Consider the following 21994-nt stretch of genomic DNA (forward strand, 5'->3'; position numbering starts at 1 on the left):
CTTTGTTTTATAAACCTATTTTAGTCCAATAATTTCTTTACCTTCAGGGTAATCGACAAGCTCCCATGTCTTGTTTTTCCCAATCATAGCAATTTCATCGACAAATAATAGAATATACCTCTTATTCTGTAGAGAAGCATTTCTTGTGGGGCCAAATATATCTGCATGTACTAATTCAAGAGGAGCTTTAGCTCTCCATGAAGTTTTTGGGAATGGAAGACGATGCATTTTCCCATATATACATCCTTCACAGACTTGAATATTTCTATCAATGTGTGGTAATCCCACAACCATTTCCTTTTGTTTCAATAGTTGTAATCTTTTTTGGTTTAAGTGTCCATATCGTAAGTGCCATAGATAAGATTCATCTATAACATTTTCTTGTAATGCCAGCTTATTTTGTGGCATATGAAGTGGGAAGACTTTTATTATCTGCCATTTGTACTTTTACCAATATAGTACTAGATTTTTTTTGTTTGTAACAACATATTCTCCATTGTCAAAATTTGCTGAATATCCTCGTTGAACAAGTTTCCCAACACTTAGGAGATAATGTGTCAAATTAGGCACATAAAGCACATCAAGTATGTATTTTGTGTCTTTTGATTTGCTATTAACAGCAATGACTCCTCTTCCTTCGACATTTGCCTTTAATTTTTTCCATCACCTAAGGTGACTTGGCTTGCTACACCCATATCTAACTTAATGAACATGTCCTTATTTCCTGTCATGTGGTTACTACAACCACTATCTAGAAACCATAAATTGTCATACTTATTTTGTGCATCCATGCACGTAAGAAATAACTGTTCACCTTTAGCATTTACGGTGAAATTCGCTTCATTTGTATTATTTCCATTTTGATGCCAACAATCTTTTTGAGAATGATTTGAATTATGACATCTCTTACATCTAAAATAACATTCGGATGATTGATGGTTAGACTTACCACAAATACGACAAGAATTATTTGACCTTTGTTGATTATTTTGATATTGTCCGCGACCTCTTCCTCTACTTTGTCCTCGGCCACGGCTAAAATTTTGGGTATGGTACCACGACCTTTGCCATATTGGTGTCCTCTTTGGTTTCCTCCTCTTTTCTCTGACTTTCCTTGATAGTGTTTGTTTGATATGTTAAGTTGGGATTGAAATGTTTGATCTACAAGTTGATCGGTATTTGCATTTCTTTTCAATTTTTGCTCATGTGGTTCCAAAGATCCCATCAACTCATGCATTGTGAGAGTTGACAAGTCCTTAGACTCTTCTATTATAAATGTGGCAGAATTATATTTTTCTGCCATACTTCTTAATACTTTTCGAACAAATCTTTTTTCTTCTAATGTATCACCGAGACTTCTTATTTGATTAACTATCTCTGTGACTTGTGAAAAATAAACTTGGATATTTTCTGTCTTTTGCATTTCTAGGTTATCAAAATCTCTCCATAGATTTTGTAATCTAACAGCAACAACCTTTTCATTTCCTATAAATCCTTGTTTTAATATATCCCAAGCTTCTTTAGATTTTTTCAATCCATATAAGTTGGGAAATATACTTTTACTCACAGCTGCATGAATATATCGTAATGCAAGTGCATCTTTTTTCTTGTTTTCCTTGTGTAGTTTTTGTTGTGCTTCATTAATTAGGATTTTCAGGAAGGTCTTCGTAGCCTCCTTACACGAGCTCCCATAAATCTTGGGATATAAAAAATGTTTGCATTTGACTACTCCAATAGTCATAATGTTCTCCGTCAAAGATAGGAAGTGTCGATTGGGAATAAGAGAAAAATGGTGTTGATGTACTAGAAACCATGATATAATTATTCCAGCTCTGATACCAAATTTGTTGGAGACAACGGAAGTATAATGGGTGATTAGATCAGATTAATAATAGGAAAAATACACTTTAATAATCCCAACTATGGGCGATTTACCTACAATAATCCCAACTATCGTTTATTCTACAATAATCCCAACTATGCCCTAAGTTTTCCTCCACCAGTCCCAAAAACCGGTTACCTGCTAAAAGGGTAATTTTTTTTTTTTTTTAAAAACAACACATGTCATAACATGATTGGCTTAATATACAAAAAAATAAAATAAAAGAAAAAAATATCAAAAATTATCCCAGCCACCCCCTTCTCCCTTCAGCCACCTTACACCCACCGTGAAACCTTAGACCATGGCGGCTCTACCCTTTTTCTTCGCCCTACACCGCGGCTCCGCCGCCTCCACCGTCGCCTATCCCCTCCGACCAACCGCAGCAGCGCAGCCCCACCCGATTGACCCGAAGAACACCCACAAAACTCCCTCTTTCTCTCTCCTCCTCTGACGAACACCCACAATTCCACGAACACCCACACTGAAGAACACCCACCGAAATCTCAACATCAACCTCATCTTCAACCTCCAGACCCAATCATCGCTTGTGACTACCTTTTAGGTGGTCGAATTCGAGGTTGGGCTCTCGTTTTGGGGGTCGGGAAGGGCTGGTTGGGTGGTTTCAGGGGTTGGGGGTGGGTGGTAGAGGCCGACCGACCATTTTCGGTGGTTGGCCGGTCAATTCCCAGCGATCGAGGGTTGTGGTTAGGGTTCCGGTGAGTTTGGGGGTGGGAGAGAGAGTGGCTGCCACTTTGGAGGTGGTGGTTGGGCTACCAGATTTATTTTTTTGGTTTTTTTTTTTTTAATTTTTAATTTTTTTTTATTTAAATTTTTTGTTTGAACTACTCACACACTGACACGTGTCAAACAACCTACAATAATAGGTTGTTGACTTTTGTTGACCGGTTTGGGACTGGTGGAGGTAAACTGACCTAATAGTTGGGATTATTGTAGAATAAACGATAGTTGGGATTATTGTAGGTAAATCGCCCATAGTTGAGATTATTAAAGTGTATTTTTCCTAAGAAATATTTATAAACTATATGAGAAATGAGTAGAGCTGCTGCACCTACTTATATTTATTCTTGAAATGAAATAATGATGAAAAATATGTTTTCTTTTATTATATTCTCTTATATTGAAAAAGATATCAATTACAGTTTATATAAAAAAATTCATCCTAAATAAATAATGGTAGAAAACTTGGAGCATTATATGCTTTGCATTATATTTAGGTTTTACTATTTTATTAGTAGTTTTTCTTAATTTTACTTATCTTAATATAGTTTATACATTTCAAAATTAACTTTTATCTCACAAATAAATCTTCTTTGACAATTCATCACAAGCACTCCGTTTATGTTTACCAACATTATGGTGTATGTTTCAACCGTTTCACAAGGACAAATGATAAGAACCAAATGAATAATTGATATTGAAAAGATATGATTTTAGATTTTTTAGGTCATGTTTGTACAGTTGTACAATGAATTTGTGATCAGTGGCGGATCCAGGTTTTACGGATGTTGTGTCACTATCACTCATTGACCGCATACCCATCGATCCAAGAGGTGTATTTTTTTATATATGGATGATTTTGTGATGAAGGAGGATGAATTTTGGGACTAAAGAAACTTGTTGTATCACATAATTTTTTTTATTCTCATTCTATAAATTAAGTCACAATTTCAATTAATAACTTAAATAATGGTTAAAATTTACCCAATATAACCATAAAAACATAAACTTGATAGTGACACAGTAAAGAACTTATATTTTCAATGTGACAAAAAATTCAACCGTCACCATTTTTAGTTTAAACTAGGTTAAATCCCGTGTAATGCACAGTTGTTAAATATTTTTGACAATTTTATTATAAATTTTTTAATATAATAACTTGAGTATTAAAAAATATAGAGTATATTAAAAATAAAAGCATGCAAGAGAAAATATTTAACAAACATGCAATAGTTATAAACTTATAATGGATAGTTTAATCTTTTAGGAAAAGATTTATATTTTATATAAAATAAATTATGTCATAATTTAGATATAATTTTTATTTTCCTCAAGTAAAAATAATTTTTTTAGAAGGTACTTTTGGCGGGAAATTTTTTAATAATACATTGACATGACCTGGCCCAATAGGGAAATCCCAATTCTTTAGATTCGCTTTTAGTAGCATATAATTGATTGATAATTGATAATTGATTGATTCAACAATTCTTTAATTATACAACTTCACTATTCTGTAATTATACAAATTTCCTAGTTTAGATTCAACGATATAATTCTCTAATTGATATATATTCTACACAATTGATATAATTGTCTAATATCAACATAATATATTTGTCTAATATCAGGATTTTGCTTATTAGGTTAATTATATTTCATTATTATTTTGCATGATTTTTGTAAAATATCATTTTTTTTCTTTTCAATTTTAATATTTATGAATTTGAGATCTTTATGACAAAGGTTGAAGGTGATGTTCTTTTATTTTGTCAAAGGTTGAACATGATATTCTTTATATTTTGTCAAATGTTGAAAATGGTGTTCTTTATAAATTGTACTTATGTTCGTTATTATAATTATTGAGCAATTATATGAATGTTCTTTATTTTTATCTTTTATGTTCTTTGCTTCGATGTTCTTTGATTTACTTTGTATGTTCTTTGAATTGTTATAATATTTTTAAAAAATAATATTTCATTTATTAACTCTATATGTATTTTTTAATATTAATTATCGCTAACTATGTATATACACACACACACACACACACACATATCACTAATTATGAAGGTTGATGACGATTTTCTTTTGAGATCTCCTGTATTGATGATTGTTTTTCATATCTAAAAAACATCCGTAATATTATTAAAATTATGTAATGAATATAACTTATATATATACCTACCAAGATTCAAAGACAAAATTCAAAGAACATTTCACAATAAGCAATGAACATTACGTGATGATAAATGTACATTGCAATTAAAATTAAAGAACATGGACATTTAAAATAAACTGCCAAAAAATCTAATAAAAATCATTATATGTTATAATTATGGACATAAGGAAAAAGATATAGCTTTAATAAATAATTTTACATTACAAACAACTATAAAGTACATCATGTTTTCCAATAGAGAACATTATTAAATCAGATATAGAACATCACATTATATAATTTTATACACGGAATCTTAAGTTATTTTTCATTAAAAGAATATTTTTTTAAAAAAAAAAGAAAAGGAACGAAATATAGTATTTTGGATAATAAGATTTTGAAAATGAAATTAAAATTTTAAAATTTGAAATTCAAAACAACTGCGTTTTAATTTAAGTGTACCATGCACATGGTACACCTGGGTGTAAGAAACACGCATTGAATTCGGGACATCACTCTAGCTGTAAACTAATTATGAATTTTTTTGTTTTTGAAAGAACTAATTATGAAATTAAAGTCACATGAATAGGCTAATGCTGGGCTCTATGGAAAATTACTCTTAAGATTCCTGAATGTAAAAGTGTTATTATTGCAACTAAAAAAAAAAAAAAAAATCATTGAAAGTAGAGGCTTCAAGTGTTCAAATTATCTTTGGGCCAAACCCAACCAAGCTCAACCCAACTTCAAAGGTCCAGCCTCTTTAATTTCATTTCAGAAATGTCAAATTCTTTTCACAACGGATCAAAATTTCAAAAAAATTCAAACCCAAAACTTTTTAAATATTGCACATTGCCGCTCCATCCGTTAGTTGTTTTTATAGCCTCTTCTATTTACAATTTTCCTTTTTCTTTTATTTTTTTTTAAATTTCATTTTTTTAAAATTTCCCTAAAACCCACACTTCAAGACTGTGTCAGTTGTACACTATAATACTGTTAAAAAACCCACAAATTAAATTAAATCAAATTAAAAAAAAATATAATAAAAATAATAAAAAATAAAAACGTTTGAAATTTGAAAAAATTCCAGTCTCCCTCTTCTCTTTCTCATATACCCGCGCTCCTTCCTCCTTAAACCTCCTTCCAACTTTTCCCCATTTTTTCTCTCTCCTCACAAACCCTTCTATTTCTCTCTCTTCTCACTCATTTTTCGGGAGCAACCCAGATCTAATTTATTCAAATGTAAGCTCCTTTTCCCTCTAATTTTTCTGGGTTTCAGTCATTTTTGTTTTTAGTTTTTGATTTTTTCTGGGTTTTGTTTGATTTCGTTGTGTTGAGCTTACTGAATTGGGTGGTTGAACTATTAATTGAGTAGTCTGTTTGTAATTGAATTGGGTTTTTACTTATAAATTTTATGCAATTGAGCTGTCAGATATTAGTATATGTGATAGAATTTTTCTGGGTCATTGAGTTTTTGTTCCGATTTGATGTAATTGAGCTGTACAATGTCAGATTTCACTGTAAATTATCTTATTTTCCCAGAAATTTGTGGGTTTTGTTGTTGTTTACAAGATTCTAAATCTGCCCATCTGATTTTGTTGCTGTATCTTAATTAATCGGTAAATGTAGGATCTTTTTGAAGTTTAATTTGTGGTGATTTAATTCAATTTGCTCACTAATTGTTTGTTAAATGTTCCCAGAGAACAAAATAAATGGAGTCATTGCCAGATGCCATTGTTCAATACATATTGTCTCACCTAAACAATGCCAAAGATGTGACATCTTGTATTTCAGTCTCAAAGAGATGGAAAGAGTCTATGCCATTTATTCGAAGCCTGTACTTTCCTCGAAACGTTTTTGATACGTCCTCGATGAGAGATTGTGACAATACCAACCCTGATGAAATCATATTGAAAATTGTAATGATGGTAGTTCGATTAGAGGAGCTTGTTGTATACTGTCCTTTCTCTAGTTCAGGTCTTGCAGCTTGGCTCAATGTAGCTAATAAGTCCCTTAGACATCTCGAGCTTCGAATGGATAGCCTTTCGGAACATCAAATTAGTCCAGAGGCTTCAATGAGTAAACTAGATTGTATAGGTATTGCAAAGAAGTTAGAGTCCTTAAGATTGTGGGGTGTGATGATGACCCAATCACCTAAATGGGAAACTTTCCATTATCTTCGAAATCTTGAAATTGTTGGGGCAAGAATGGAGGATCATACATTGGTAGATGCACTTCAATTGTGTCCTAATTTGAATCGACTATTGCTCCTCGGTTGTGAGGGAATTCGATCTGTTTCGATTAATATGAAAGAGTTGGAGGAGTGTAAATTGGACTTCTATGGTGCAGGAAACAATTCCCTCACCATTTCTTGTCCAAAGTTAATCAGCCTTGAGATTCAAGGGTGTGGTTGGATGAGGGTTAGGGACACTCAATGCCTTCGAAATCTTTCGATTTCCAACAGTGGAGGTAAAAATTCCTGCTATGATCAGTTTCCTAATCAGACTGTTTTGAGGGTTTCCAATTTTTCTTTTAAACTGACAGTTTTCAATCTTGTAATGTTTATTGACAGGAAAAGTTTACCTGGTTGATTTTAGCAAGCTCGTGGCACTCGAAACCTTGTCCTTGAGGGGTGTTCAATGGTGTTGGGATGCCATAAGCAAGATGCTTCAATGGGCTTCTGAAGTGAAGTATCTTTACATGAAGGTTGAATTTACTGGGGACTTTGAAAACCTTCTGCCCTTCCCTGAGATCGATTTTGTCGAGTTCTTTAATGCTCATCCAAAGCTCCAAAAGTTCGATATCCATGGAGCTATGTTTGCTGCATTATGTCAGAAAAATAGCTTGAAAAATGTGAGTGAACTTTAGCATAACATAACCTTAGTAGAGTATATACATTGGAATTAGTCTTGGATGTTCTGCAGCTGTCTTACAGCTCTTACTTGAGGTGTGACGCCTGTCTATTATTGGTTGCAGGTTGATTCAAAGTTTTCAATTCCATGTTTGGAAGAGATTGTACTAACTGTAAGATCACCATTGAATGCTGAACAGAAAATGAGTACTCTTGAGTCATTTGTGAAGTATGCTCGAAACCTTAAGAAGATGGTAATAAAGATTCTTCAGATGAAGAGTAGCCATAGCAGCACAGACGATTTCTTTGAGGATATCTGTAGGTTTAAATACATGAATCGAAAAATTGTTCGAATAGAATAATAAGGAAGAAGTGATTGAATTCTCTTCCTGTCTTCCCCTTTACGTGGTATTCCCACATAATTTGTTGTTTCATCTAGAACTTCTCATTAATTTTAACTGATAAACTGTATTCTCATCATTTTTAACAGATAAATGTCTTTCCATTTGAACTGTTTATGTTGTGTAGATGTTCTGAATTTGAAGTCTTGGCTACTACATTTTCAGTTTGGAACTATGTATTTCGACAAGATTTAATCACAAGAAGCCTTGAAACTATCTTTAAGAAACCTTTAGTATCGCTTGTATAAGTACATTGATCGAGGAGAGCTCTATTAGGGCTAGATCAAGATCGAATTGATACAAGTTAGCTGTGACTCTGCCTCTATGATGACTCTGGACAATTCAGCTCTCTAGCAAAGTTTGTGATGAAAAATTCAGAGGGCAAAAACATCAAACAAGTGACTTTAAAACATCAAACAAACCAGAAAACTTGTAACCATACCACCAAAGAGTTTAGTTTCTTGTTTCTTCTCTTGTAGCATATATAGTGAATGTTTAGAGAGAAAGTTAAGCGAAAATTCAAGGGCAGACAACTGATATTACATGTCTAATTGTTTGTAGAAAGTATCCTTTCTAGTGAGCAATTGTTTGCTATCTACTTGGAAGAGATGCCTCAACGATTGAGGATAGACTGGACTTGTTGCTTTTGATGTTTTGGATGTTAAGGAAACAGGAACGACACATGTTATTACCGTAAAAGACTTCCAACTAGTCTAAGCATAAACTTTAACTCTTGAAATTTCAGGGGAAGAAGGGGAATCCTTGTCTGAAGAGCAGAATTGAGCCCTTCTTTTAGTGTATTGATTTAGAGGATACAGAATTGTGACTAATCACACCATTGTAATGCCTATTCAGATTCAAGTTTAATTTGTGGCAGATTGCATGTTGTATTTGAACACAATGCTCAAAATATGATCAACTCATGTAAATACAGTGATTAACAATAGGAGTAGTATAAATGAATACTCAGAATTAGCATCATTAAAAGCTAAATTTACTTCAATCCTTTCTTTAACTAATGCCCTTTTTTGAGTAAATTAATGCCCTAACTCCTGGTACAATAAAAAATAAAATAAAAATAAAAATAAAAATAAAAAAAAAAGAGGGCGTGAGGCTTTTCTAATTATTGATGTTAAATTGTTTTTTTTGTTTTTTTTAGAGGAAAAATTATTAATGTTAATCTTATCTTATACATCGATTAGTTTTGTATGCTTTAAGAAAAAATTATTGATCTATGAAATCAGAAACAAATTACTATTGCAAAAATATATTTTACATATAAATGTAAATAATTTATAGCAATATTAATTTCATTAGAATAAGAAAAATGTTTACATCTCAAAAACACAAATTCTGCAAAGAAAAAAAAAAAATCCCTAAAGCCTTGTAAATTTAGAGAAACTATAAATTATTTCCTCTTAATTAGGCCCTCTTTTCCCGGTAATTTTCTTAACCACAATTTCATATATCTCTTACCTGAACCAGATTTATCCTCAATTATTTCAAAACCCTCAAAACCACCAAACACCAAGAGTCCACCTTCCCACTCTTTCATCACCTCATCCTCTTCATGAGGCACCAGCTTCATAGGTGGCAAAACCTGTTTCGGACCCCGAACACCGGCCAAGTCAGCAACAAAGTCACCAAATCGAATCGTGAAGTCTAGTGGAATAAGGCTTTCAACATAGTTAAATACACCAAAATTAATCTTCTTGTAGTCCAAAAAATCGACCCAACCGGGCAAACCCGAAATTCTGATCCCTTTTACATTCCCATCATTCAATGAACAGAGAACAAAATTATGTAACAACACATCAGGAGTCAATAGCATGCCTCCATTACCTACAATAGACGCGAAATTTGCATCAATTCCTTTTCTTTTTAGGGCAACAATATCTTTTCCTACATCTTTTTTAACCCATTTAGAGTTAAAATACACCCATAATTCCAAGGAACAATCTCCATAATCTTTGTAGCTTATGATCCCTAATTCCTCCCCTACATTAGCAAGCTTAGATTTCGATGGCACCCCATTAGGAGGCGAGGGGATAAGTCGAAATTGCTCGTGTTCGACATCGAAACACACGATGTTTTCCTCACCCGGTGCCCTCTTCCCAATCCAATAAATAGAACCATTAAGAAATACACCTTGTGTACGAAAAGCGTAAGGGTAAGGAAAAGAGGATGATATCTTTCTCCACGAACACGAGTCGAGCGAAAACTCGTCCGGGGTTTTGATAGTTAAAACCCTAGACTCAACATTGTACAACTTGTTATCATCTTTACTGATAGTGCCGAAAATATTCAAGATCTTGAAAACATTAGAAGAAGAATCAAACCCAAAAGAATAAGAACAAAAGGGTTTATGAAAATAAGAATTTAAAGTGGTATTTTTGTAATTATTAAGGCAAGGAGGGATACTTCTGACTTTTCTAGTACTAGGGTTACAAACAAATACATTCTTGCCATTAAAGAAACACACTAAACCCTTCACAGGGCTAAGAAAGTAACACTTTGACATAAAACCTTCGGTTCCGGTTCCGATTCCGGGTAGGGTAAGATGGTGGGCAGCACGGCCTCCGAAGAGGCTGACCGAGTAAAGGTAATGCCTAGATCCATCAGAGTTGGAGAAAGTGATAAGGATACGAGAACTACTGCTCCCTCCAACCCCGAGCCGAGCTTCGGCACGGGAGAGGTGGGAATAGGCAAAGGAAGGGTTGTCAATGATGGAAAGCCATGTTTTAGAGACAGATCTGAATTGTAAAAGGGATTTGACAGGAAGAGAAGTGAGGATAACAGGCTCAACTTCAAGAGGAAGAGAGCTAGGGTTTTGGGCAGAGTTTTTAGGGAGGGTTTTGGTGGGTTTTTTGGATTTTGCCATTCTAAAAGAATGTAAAGAATGGTGAATGTGAGAGGGTGTTGAAGTTGGGTTTTTATAGATTTTGGGAGGGTTGAGGGTTTTTTTTTTTTTTATTATTTTTTTTGAGGTTTTTTCTTTTGCTTGGTCTCCAAGGAGAATAAGTACGATTAGATTTTCTTTCTGTTTTTTTTTATAGGATATTAATTACTTTTTTCTTAACCCTAGTATTTTTTGTTGAGAAAAGGAAAGGAAAAGAAGAGAGTAATAAAGCCCACCAATGTATTGCGTCCGAATATTAAATTAAAAGTTATGTTTTAATATATTAAGTAAAAAAAAATTAATAATTAATGTTTTTTTTTTCTTTTTTTTTTTTTTGAAAAACAATGATATATGTTTTAAATTTAGTTAAAATAAATTAATTCCACTTTATATTCATTAATAAGTTAAAAAAATTTAAGACATTTTTTAGACAAAATTTACTATAGTACTTGGTAGTATGTATTTATATATAAATGTGGATCAATATAACATAATTTATTTCTATGGTAAGATGGTAATATATAAATGTCTCGTAACTTAACTTAATCTTTAAGTCAAACAGGTGTACTACAATCAAGAGGGAACAATGAATTTGTACTATTTAGTTCTCTTCCTCGTAGTTAATTAATATATCCTTAATATAATGCTCTATTGTTTCTTTCAAAATAAAAAAGTAGCTCTCTTTAAAAGAATAAAAATTAAATTATAGTGTGTGAATTGTGAAAGTAATCATTTTTATAATTTATTAGGAGTATAAAGCTTATCTTATGACTTATTTACAATAAAATTCATATGAAGTTTATAATTGAGTTACCCCGAAAAGCAGGCCAGGTTAAAAGTTACCGAATATTGATTAAAAGTTATTCTAAAACTATTTGATATACATAACTAATAGATGGAGCCCGCGCGATGACGATTTATTTTAATTTTTTTTATTTTAATTTTTATTGTATTTATATGCTAAAATATGTTAAAGGTAAAATTCCTAATATCAAAATATAATATTTTATATTAAATTAATTTAAACTTAAAAATGTCATTCATTAATTTTGCTTGTGTGATATTTGAATTAATTAATTCTAAAAGAAATTAATAATCTCTTATTTAATTGACTATAACTAAAATTTATAATCTTACATGACGCGCTAAGATATTTAAATCCTACGTGGCTCTCTAAAACCTTAGGAAAAAAACTTCTTTTATATATACTAGGGGAGCCTATGTGCGCGTTGCGCGCGACATAATCGATGTTTATGGTCGAGTTGTGATAGCTCATCATGGCACCCAAAACCTATTGGCTATACTTTTGAACGCATATACTAAGAAATAAGTTGTTGTCAATTATATCCTTGGGTAGGTACGGAAATGTAACACTTGAAAATATATAGATAAATGTGATGAATGATGTATAGTTGTGCAACATTCTAAACTTAAGTTAAACTACTTTAAAATAACGTCCACATAAAGCAACAACTTTTCGTTGTCTAGTAACTAATGTTGTCATGAAATTAAACCATAACCTCAAATATTATTATTCCATCCTCCATTTAATTTCTAATTGAATAATGGGTCTTAAGTAACATTACAAAATTACACATGGAGGTAAGAAGGTAAACAAACATTTTAAGGGGTATAATGGTCCATGCACTATTCATAAGAGCAATCTTCTACTTTTGATAAGGTAGGGATACTAGTTTTGTGCCCGTGCGATGCCTGGGTTGTTTATTAAATTTTAAGATAAATTTTTATTTATATGTTAAATTTTAAATTATGATTTGCTATACAGTAGGCATGTAATAGTAATAATAATTTGGTGAAAATGTTCGATTAAATACATTAAAAAGAATTAGCAAAAAAATAAATTAAATTAAAAAGATGTTCAAAGCCCGTTAGGTTGACTCAAATCCAAAACTTTGGACAAGGGTTGAACATTTCTTGGCCTGTAACCTGAAGTGGCCCGATCCAAGATGACACATGATCTGACCCGACTCTGATTGATAGGTCTACATAGTAATAAAATATTATGATATAAAAAATAAATTTGTATGATAATTTTTTAGAATTATAATCTAAACTTTGTTTTGAATAAAATTAAAACTCGATTTGTACATCTGAAATATTGGTATTCATCGAATATCAAACTCTAAACTACTAATTTTATCCTAAAATTGAATTCAAATTTGATTGAAAATAGAATTATAAACTTATTTTTTTTAAAGTCTATCTAAATCTTTTCAACGTGGTGCAACACTTGACGAAAAATTAGAACACTAAGTGTATGTCACTGGCTCGTGGCCTGGCTAAAAGTTTAGCTTTATATATTAGTTATATGATATTAGATTATTGCATATTTGGTGTACACAAGATGATTTTTTTTATTCAAACAAGGAACAAGTCCAAAAAAGAAAATCACAAATGTGGTACATCAATTAGGACAATTACATCAGTAACTACAGTATGTAATATCTACCAATACTTAGTTTGCTAATGTAGATCACTTCCTCTTGCTGTAACTACAGTACAATCTAGTCATCTACCGGTACAAATGATTTACAGCATACGAATTACGAAGTGTGTTCTAATAAGCCAAATGTTGTACATCAATGCATAAATGTTGCGTATATAATCACAAATACATCAAAAATACATACTTGATAAAAAAAAAAAAAAAATTTATGTAGAACATTAGAAATGCATAAAAAATATATATAAGAAAATTTGCTGCAATTATTTCAAGTTTGTCATGAATATATTCAATAATTATGTAAAAATTTTCCTATATCAAGTCCTTACTACATGTCTTAAGTCTTTACGTTGTCCATGTATGACATATTGACATGAGATGTATGTGAATGCTAAAATCTCATATCTTAAACCACCCTAAAAAAAAAAAAAAAAAAAAAGAGTACGGAGTAATATGTAGTGCTACTCCGTATCTTTGAGGATTGACTTTAGACTTGTTAATTGTTATACTCCCTCCGTATTTTATTATTTACTCTATTTCTATATGCGCAGAGTTTTGGAGAAATAGTACTCGGTTGTCAATAATAAAATATGATGGAAGTGGTTAATTGAATAATAAAAAAAATCTTACAAAAAAAAAAAAAAAAGTGATTGTAGGTGAGAAAGAGAGTGAATATGAAAAAGATTATTGCTCTTGGAAAATTAGGTATATACCATAAAGTTCAAGAAGAACGCAAAGCTTCTGGGTGGAAGTCAAAACAAAGGATGATGAGTATATAAGTGTACGTATAAAAAACCGGAGGATCCATCAGCAAGAGAGAAATGACCGAAACATGAAACAAGAAAACTCGACTCTGTTATAGCACTAGAAATTTGACATTTACATTCATTCTCAACAACCGAAGAGGATATAGAAAATAAAGATCGATAGTCTTGCCAGAGAGGTAAATGTATTAGTAATTGCTTATGCAACTCGAATGTGTATTCTTTACATGATGCTATAGCAGCAGAAAAGCAAGCCCAATCAAAATGAAATTCCCTGCTCCCGGCAGGATATGAATCACAAACTGTTGTCTTAGTGCTCAAGAAAACAGATCTTAGCTTGTGAACAATCTCCTTTTGTTCTTCAGATAATAGTACAATATCACTCGTATGCATGGTAGCTTCTGATTGTTGCAGGGCAGGCTGTTTCCAGACATAAAATTGTACAGCCTGTTTAGATATAGCAAAGAAAAACATATAAAGTGAATCAAAGTGTATTGAATTCAGAAACCATAGGCATCGGGCTTATGAAGAGGTACATAATAACATGTAAAACAGAGAACAATCAACAAATAGATTAACAATTAATGCCACAATTTATGGAGTTTAAATTATGGTGACACATCGAGGCATTTGTGATGCTGAATGAAATACCCTAAAGAATCATTTGTGGGGGCTTAACAACAAAAGCATCTCAACAAGTACAAGCCCTAGATAATATTGATCTATAAATGTCCACAAATATGCAGCAAGTTCTAAAAATAAGATAACTACCCACTATATTGCAAGATCGTTAAAAAAAATCCTGTATATAGAAGCCATCAAACCCTAAACTGCCAAAGATCCACTATTATCAAAAGCCAAAATAGCGCGTAAAGGACCATCCACCATCTCCCCCTCACTACCCAAAGAATGCTAAAACTTCATACCTTAACTCAAACTGTGTTACTGTGTACTTATGTCAAATCTTAATTACATTTCATTTCAGTACAAACAAATATATTTCAGATTAAGTGGAAAAAGTTACCTGGAGGGCATGCAACAGGTTGGCAAATTCTTGGCAATATAAGTTGTCTCCCCTGACCAGCTTCAACGGTTTCATGAGTACATCAGAGCTCTCTAGCTTATGGTTTTCTGGAATACAAATCTTTCCTTGAGTGGTATAGATATTAAATCCCAAAATGAATAATCTTGCAAAGCATATGTCATAGCCTTGTTGATGGTCTGAGCCCTGGTCTAAAGAAAACCAATACATATTGCTAGGTGCCGGTAAGGGAATGCATGGAGCAGACTCGTTATCTAATATGCTCTGAGTCAAGAGTGAAACGAGTTTAGCATCTTCATCAAATGAACTATTGCGGCTGAACCAGAGTGTTAATGTAAGTCGTTCTCCATCACTTATCTGCAATAAAGCCTTTTGTCATACACCCAAGCAAAATTTAAAGAAAAATACAGATAAGATCCCAAGGAATAAGAGGGAAACGTTGAAGGGTTCTGGAAAGATGAAAAAGATCATCCAAGAATACACACATCTACATAACAGCATTATCAAATCTAGAAACCCAATGGTGAGGTCGGCTGCATGAACCAAGAATTTATCTCTTGCAGTTATCAGCCAAGACCCTCTCTCTCCATGCCCTTCTTTCAAGTGCTATATGCTTCTGTAATCTCATTTATTCATATCATTCCTAACTCCCTCCATCCAAGTCATCTTTGGTCTGTCTCGACTTCTTCTAAGATCTTCGTGCTCCCAACTCTCTACTTTCCATCTTTTGGTCACTGTCTTACCTGCCCAAACCATCTCAATGCATTGCAACTCCCTTTTATCTAAAACAACCCTTCCTAGATCAGTAGATCCCCAACATTCCTGCCCATATAACATCGTTGGTTTAATGCCCACCCTATAAAAACTACATACATAATTTTTTCAGATGAGGAAACCATAATGGCTCTCATAGTCTGGTTACTCATTCAAGTCAAATAATCATGCATCTGAGGGTGATCTTACCGACTTGTTATGTAGACAATATCTGATTTTAACACTAAGTCTCCTAGCATCAATAATAACGCGGAGTATAAAAATTTGAATAGATAGACTTTATGGTAAAGGCTTCACAGCAAAGGGGCGACAGGGAAGAGATCAAGTCAGTAGAAAGGATGTGAAATGTACAAGAGGACAGAGGATCAACAAGTACATTTTACTTTGATTTTTAGCTTAATTGAGTGGAAAACAGTGATAATCATTTCCTCAAAATAATGTTACCAAAAAAAAATAACTAATGGTATACCGGATTTATGATGTGAAAAAAATAAAATAAAAATGCAAGTCCTACCATGCCCTACATGGGCAGTATGTTGGGAGTGATTTGGGAAACAATTCATAATTGTGATACTTGTATATAACTTTTTGGTAATATTATTTAGGTATAATATTATTAAGGTATATCATTCAGATAATGTTATTAAAAGAAGTTATGGAAGAATCAGAGTTAGCTTCCCCATAAAACAACAGGGATGTGGACTTAGCTTTTCAAAGTCTTCCCTGACTAAAACCAAGTGAAACACTTTGAGCCAAGTGCCATGTCTAATCAGATCAAGTTGCAAAGATGCAGTGTGTAATATTTGGAATGATACATATTTTTTACACCCGTGAAAAATCTTCATATTACGCTTTTACAGGCATATTAAGGATTTTAGTAGGGTAGGATGAGAGTGTGAGATAAAGAAGTAGTGGAGGGGTCCACTTCATGTGGTTTGAGCAAAAAAAGATTTCTGAATAAAGTAACCGGAAAATTTTGTGGACATCCTAAATAAGAATACATGAAGATTAAATGTTGATAGGAGTACATTTTAGTTACATGGTGGCTTCCACGTAAATCTTGAAGCAATGCCATTGGCGATCAAGTAATCAAACAATGTGCAGAGTTCAAGAAAAAAATTCCCTTATTTCTTGGATACAGTGTTCAAAAGTTTGGAATACAATTGATCCCAAAAAATCCGCCACTCAATATATGCCTAAATATTAGTAATAGGGTGATTTTCACCTAAGCCTTGAATTACAGATGAAACAAGAAAATGAAATCGGTCTTACTGAAAATGTGAAAAGGTTAGCAAATGCTTGTGCAGTAAGGCTACCCGAAAAGTAAGGCATTAAACATTCATGGCCTATAGAGAAATTTCCGAGGTTAATACTTAATAGGATTGAAAACTTGAAAATTTCAGAAAACTAATTATGGTTGTGCTTATGCATATACTACATGTCTACATCAGATTTTATACTAGTATACCTCATCAACACAATGTATGTTGCGGTTGTCAGCAGAGTACACAACTAGATCCTGAAAGAAACAACAATCAGATGTCAAGATAGAGTACTTTAGGAAGCCAAATACACGAACAGTTTACCAGAAGCAAGACTGAGACTTTGAGAGACATTTTCCAAGATTCGATAAAAATAATCACAAGTATAATGGCTATAGATACTGATAGTGAAAGCAGATTGATATCAAAACCTTGATGAACCAGCACTCAAAATTAATTTAATAAAAGCAATCATGGAGATTGGCTTACCCCAGCCATGGGCAAATAATTTGTTGGCTCCCCATCCTGAAAGTGAAACACGCCACCACTAAAATCCTGCCCGTAGCTATTTAAATAGCAGACTGCCTTCAGAAAAATGAAGTATTGTGTCACTAACTCTTGATAAACATATATTAAATGGGAAAACATCTCAACAGTAACGGAACCAGAATAATCTATTGGAAGGGGATAAAAAGATCAGCAGAAAATTGGGGAAACTCTAAATAATAATTGAACCTGCACACCCTCTCCTTAGTTTCTACATATATAATACAAAATTATGCATGACTGAAATGGAGTTCAGTGCTGCAGCAGATTCACTCTTGACTGATAAGTGATAATCTAAGAACTGCTAGCCGATTTTATCAGACAAACGCACATTCCAAAGACTAGGGTATGGACGAGTTTAAAAATGTCCACCAAAATTTCCCAGATGGCAGGTATCATAAGCAGATCAACTTCAAAAGTACAATGTAGCTAGCAACTCAAAACAAGCAATTATCAAGAAACAAAGGATTGCAAACACACCGTATAGTCACGCTGTTCGAGATAAGCTCTGTTATCATCACTATGCCACCCAATACTTGCTCCTTTATTCCAGCTGGCATACAAGAGTTTCATTAGTTATACTAGGAAAAGGTGCTCATAAACAAAATAATCTAGAAAAAGTTACAATTGTTTTCTCAATACTAAAATGATATGGACTGACATATAAGGATGGAGAAGAACAAGATTAGCTAATTACATCTTGTTTGAGCTTCTGTTATTAGAAATGATTTCAGAATTAACAAAGCTGTTTCTCAATAAATTTATTAGAAGCATAGAATACAAAACGTTCATTTGGTTAAACAAAATAGAATGAAATGGATTGAGAACTCCATATTCCATACCATGTTAAATTTGTTTTGTTAAGATGGAATGAATGTGTAGGGATTACTGATTAGTATCTCTTATTATCAATAAATTCCTAATAAGCTGAAGATTGGAGTTTTGCAGATGTACAAAAAGAAACTAAAAGATGTACATGTTAAAGTCGAGACCAAAATTTGGGATGATCCAATTTTATCAAAAAGTCATACAAGTACATGTTTACACAATTCTGCTCATTGAAGATAATCACATCAATATTACAAAACTGCATAATTGAGTTCCGATATTATAGAACTTAATAGTCAATGGATGAACCTCTCACATCAAAACCCCTAAGACAAACTTTAACCACAATTTGAGGAAATAACATTGGTTTAATTTAGGTATACAATTCTGTGAATGAACATACTAGTCCACCAAGGAATGGTTGTCAAGTCCACACAACAACGAAGAAAACAATAATAAATTAACAAAATTCAATTCTTAATTCGAATGCTCAAGCCGGTGCATATTCCTTCCACGGTTCCACTCCATGAAAGTGCAAAATAACCCAACATACAAACCTTCTTCCATTTCCAAACATTGAATACCTACTCACATTTGAACTCCATCCATATCAATACACCAATCATCCAATATATATAAATTACAGAAGGAAAAAAAAAAATGCAAGCCAACAAATTAAAATTAATACTTCATGAAAATTACAAGATCACTCAGAAATGCTAGTAAACAGCTCACCTAATCAAACCAGTGAATTCAATAAATAACTCATACTCACAATCAAACACTTCCTCAACCTTCTCCTTCAATTTCTCTGCAAAATAAACAATAACAAAGAAAACCCATCAATCAAAAACACAAAAAAAGGGCAAATTAAATAGAAACAAAATCTGGGAACATATCAAAACCTCGAATTGGGATGAAAGGCATAATAAGATGGGCGCAATTTGTGGCAATAAGATGAGAGAGAGTAGTAGAGAAGACATTTGGTCTATACCCAACTGTGCAATTGCTCTTGTGAATGAATTCCAGCTCCTACAATTATCAATTTCAAGTTATTTGTGTACATTTTGTGAAAAAATTGAAGGGAATTGAAGAAAAGGGAATGAGGTGTACCTTACAAACATGTATAGGAATGAAATCGCGAATGATTTGGCGTGGATGATCGTTGGAGGCCATTTTTGATTGAGTTCTTAGTCTTCTTAGTTGAATGTTCGAATGAATGAGTGCGGTGTTTGACTGTTTGGCGCTTTGGAGTTTCGACTTGGCTATAAGCAGTTGTTGCAAAGAATGCTTTAAGTGAATGGCTGTTCGTCGCTCGCAAATTACATACTAATGCTCCCATTTTTAGTTAAATGGACACATTTGCCCTTTATGCAAGTTGTATTATAAAATGGACTTTGTTCCCACATGAACACATTCTAACAAACGGACACCTCAAAATAGTACGACGTGAATATCCCGAGTCCACCAAATCGGTCCATACGACCACCAAATCGGTCCCCACGACCACTTTTACTCGTTTTAATTTTTTTAAAAAATAATTAATCATCAAGTTTTTCCGACGGATCTTGGAGCATGAACGACTGGAACATGGACGAGTGGAACGTTCGTACGCCGAAGAATGCGTCGGAACATTCTGTAAGTTTTTTTTTATTTTCAGGAAAAAAACATCCGCCCAAAAAATCTGGAAGTTCCAGAGTGGATCCGCCTAAAATTTCCGGATCCACCTTGAAACTTCCGGATTTTTTGGGCGGATGTGATGATCCGCCTAAAAATTCCGAAAGTTCCTTGGTGGATCCGGAAATTTTAGGCGGATCCACCCAGGATCTTCCTGAATTTTTAGGCGGATCCTCATTTTTTTTTTTTTCGTTTGTGTGTTTAATATTAATTAAATTACTTGTTATTATTATTTTAAATTGTTGTGATTAAGTTTTGATAATTAATGTAATTATTTGTTTTTGGTAGTAGTAATATTATTATTATTATTGTTATTGTTGTTGTTGTTGTTGTTATTTATATTATTATTATTATGAAATCATAAAATTGGTCGGGAGTTACTTACTCGGCCAGGGGTTACTTGGTCAGTCAAGAGTTACTTGGTCTAGGGTTTACTCAGTAGATCCGGGGTTACTCATCGCTTAGTCATGGATTCCTCAGTCATAGGTTACTCATCAGTTAGTCATGGATTTCTCAGTCGGTCTAGGTTTATTTGGTTAGGGGTTACTCGCCGTGGTCAGGGGTTACTTATGTCATTGTGTATTAGCTGGTCACTTACAAAAGTTGCTGAAAGGTAATATATAATATATATATATATATATAAATGAGCATGAGTCATCCATATTTAAAAGGTAAAATATATAAAGGCCATAAACCATTTTTTTATTTCCAAATTTATATCTTTTTATGCAAAATTTAATTAAAAGTCTGATACACAATACCATGATAAAATGGGTACATATCAATGTGAATTTGCAAGGGTACTAACATGATAAAACCATACCTAACATTAAGCTAATTTAAGTTTCAAATTTCAGCATATATAATATATCAACTTTCAAAACCGTGCAATTTGCACGGGTACTATACTAGTTCCGAAATATAAGCTATCAAAATAATCAATCAATTTAACGAATTAAAAGTAGAAAATATAAAAAGAAAATTAAAAAATTAGATTAAAGAGAAATTATTTCAAACTTAAGTATAAATTATTTAATTCGTACAATTTAAATTAGGAAAAATTGGCCGCAACAACACCAACTATGACAAAGGTGCGTATAGCAGCACAACCTTTCGAGGGTGCACTCAACATCACAAACTATTGACTTGGGTGCACATAACAACATAAATGACATTGGCAAAATTTAGATTTCTTATAATGAAAGTGAAATCTTAAATATTTTTAATGCTTTGTTGTTTAAATATATTTTTGTTTCATTCCATTCTTCTTAATTTTCCATCTCATGTAATTAAGTAACCACTAAATTGAATTATTTCAAAAAAAAAAAAAAAATCGCCATTATTTTCTATCATTTGTTTCTTCAATTACTTGTTTTAACATCTCATGTGATGATTGACTTAGTTTCTCTTCCATTATAATTAATTTTCCATTTAAAGTATTCTCTCTCAACCTCCACAATTGCACATCAAAAATAAGAAAATTAATTTGGCATATCCTAAAATCCAATTCTTAATTTATTTTTTGAATTAAGTATTTAAAATCATTTTGTGGGGTTTGGTGTTAGAAAGTTGCCTATGTATCCTCAAAATCTTATATAAAAGGTATTCAAATGATTTTTTTTTTTTTTTTTATTTTTTTTTTATTTATCAATTTAGTATTTAACTAAGTGGAAAGGGAAAGGAAACTAAGTCAATCATGTGAGGTCGATAT

General features: G+C 32.6%; 3 protein-coding genes across 4 annotated transcripts; 1 reads left to right on the forward strand and 2 right to left on the reverse strand.

Annotated features, from left to right (window-relative positions):
• Positions 1-5949: 5949 nt before the first annotated feature.
• On the forward strand, positions 5950-8065 carry LOC145602799 (F-box protein At1g10780-like). 2 transcript variants are annotated; one of them, XM_081658952.1, is made up of 4 exons: positions 5950-6017; positions 6476-7244; positions 7348-7628; positions 7752-8065. In XM_081658952.1, exons 2-4 carry the CDS (start codon positions 6488-6490, stop codon positions 7986-7988), a joined length of 1275 nt encoding a protein of 424 aa, XP_081515078.1. In that variant the 5' UTR covers positions 5950-6017; positions 6476-6487; the 3' UTR covers positions 7989-8065. The 2 variants fall into 2 exon arrangements, with proteins under 2 accessions (XP_081515078.1, XP_081515080.1); XM_081658954.1 differs by lacking the exon at positions 5950-6017 and having other exon boundaries at positions 6438-7244.
• A 1370-nt stretch (positions 8066-9435) lies between these two features.
• On the reverse strand, positions 9436-10908 carry LOC145600412 (putative F-box protein At3g10790). Its single transcript, XM_081656310.1, has one exon. The coding sequence runs from the start codon at positions 10906-10908 to the stop codon at positions 9436-9438; it is 1473 nt and encodes a 490-aa protein (XP_081512436.1).
• A 3234-nt stretch (positions 10909-14142) lies between these two features.
• Positions 14143-19890, reverse strand: LOC145600413 (uncharacterized). Its single transcript, XM_081656311.1, has 8 exons — positions 19720-19890; positions 19512-19638; positions 19342-19417; positions 18259-18331; positions 17722-17817; positions 17439-17489; positions 15179-15553; positions 14143-14601 (listed from the first exon to the last, which is right to left on the reverse strand). Exons 1-8 carry the CDS (start codon positions 19780-19782, stop codon positions 14143-14145), a joined length of 1320 nt encoding a protein of 439 aa, XP_081512437.1. The 5' UTR covers positions 19783-19890.
• Positions 19891-21994: the final 2104 nt, after the last annotated feature.

The sequence above is a fragment of the Chenopodium album genome, chromosome 21 (genome assembly GCF_948465745.1).
Source record: "Chenopodium album chromosome 21, dcCheAlbu1.1, whole genome shotgun sequence".
NCBI lineage: Eukaryota > Viridiplantae > Streptophyta > Magnoliopsida > Caryophyllales > Amaranthaceae > Chenopodium > Chenopodium album.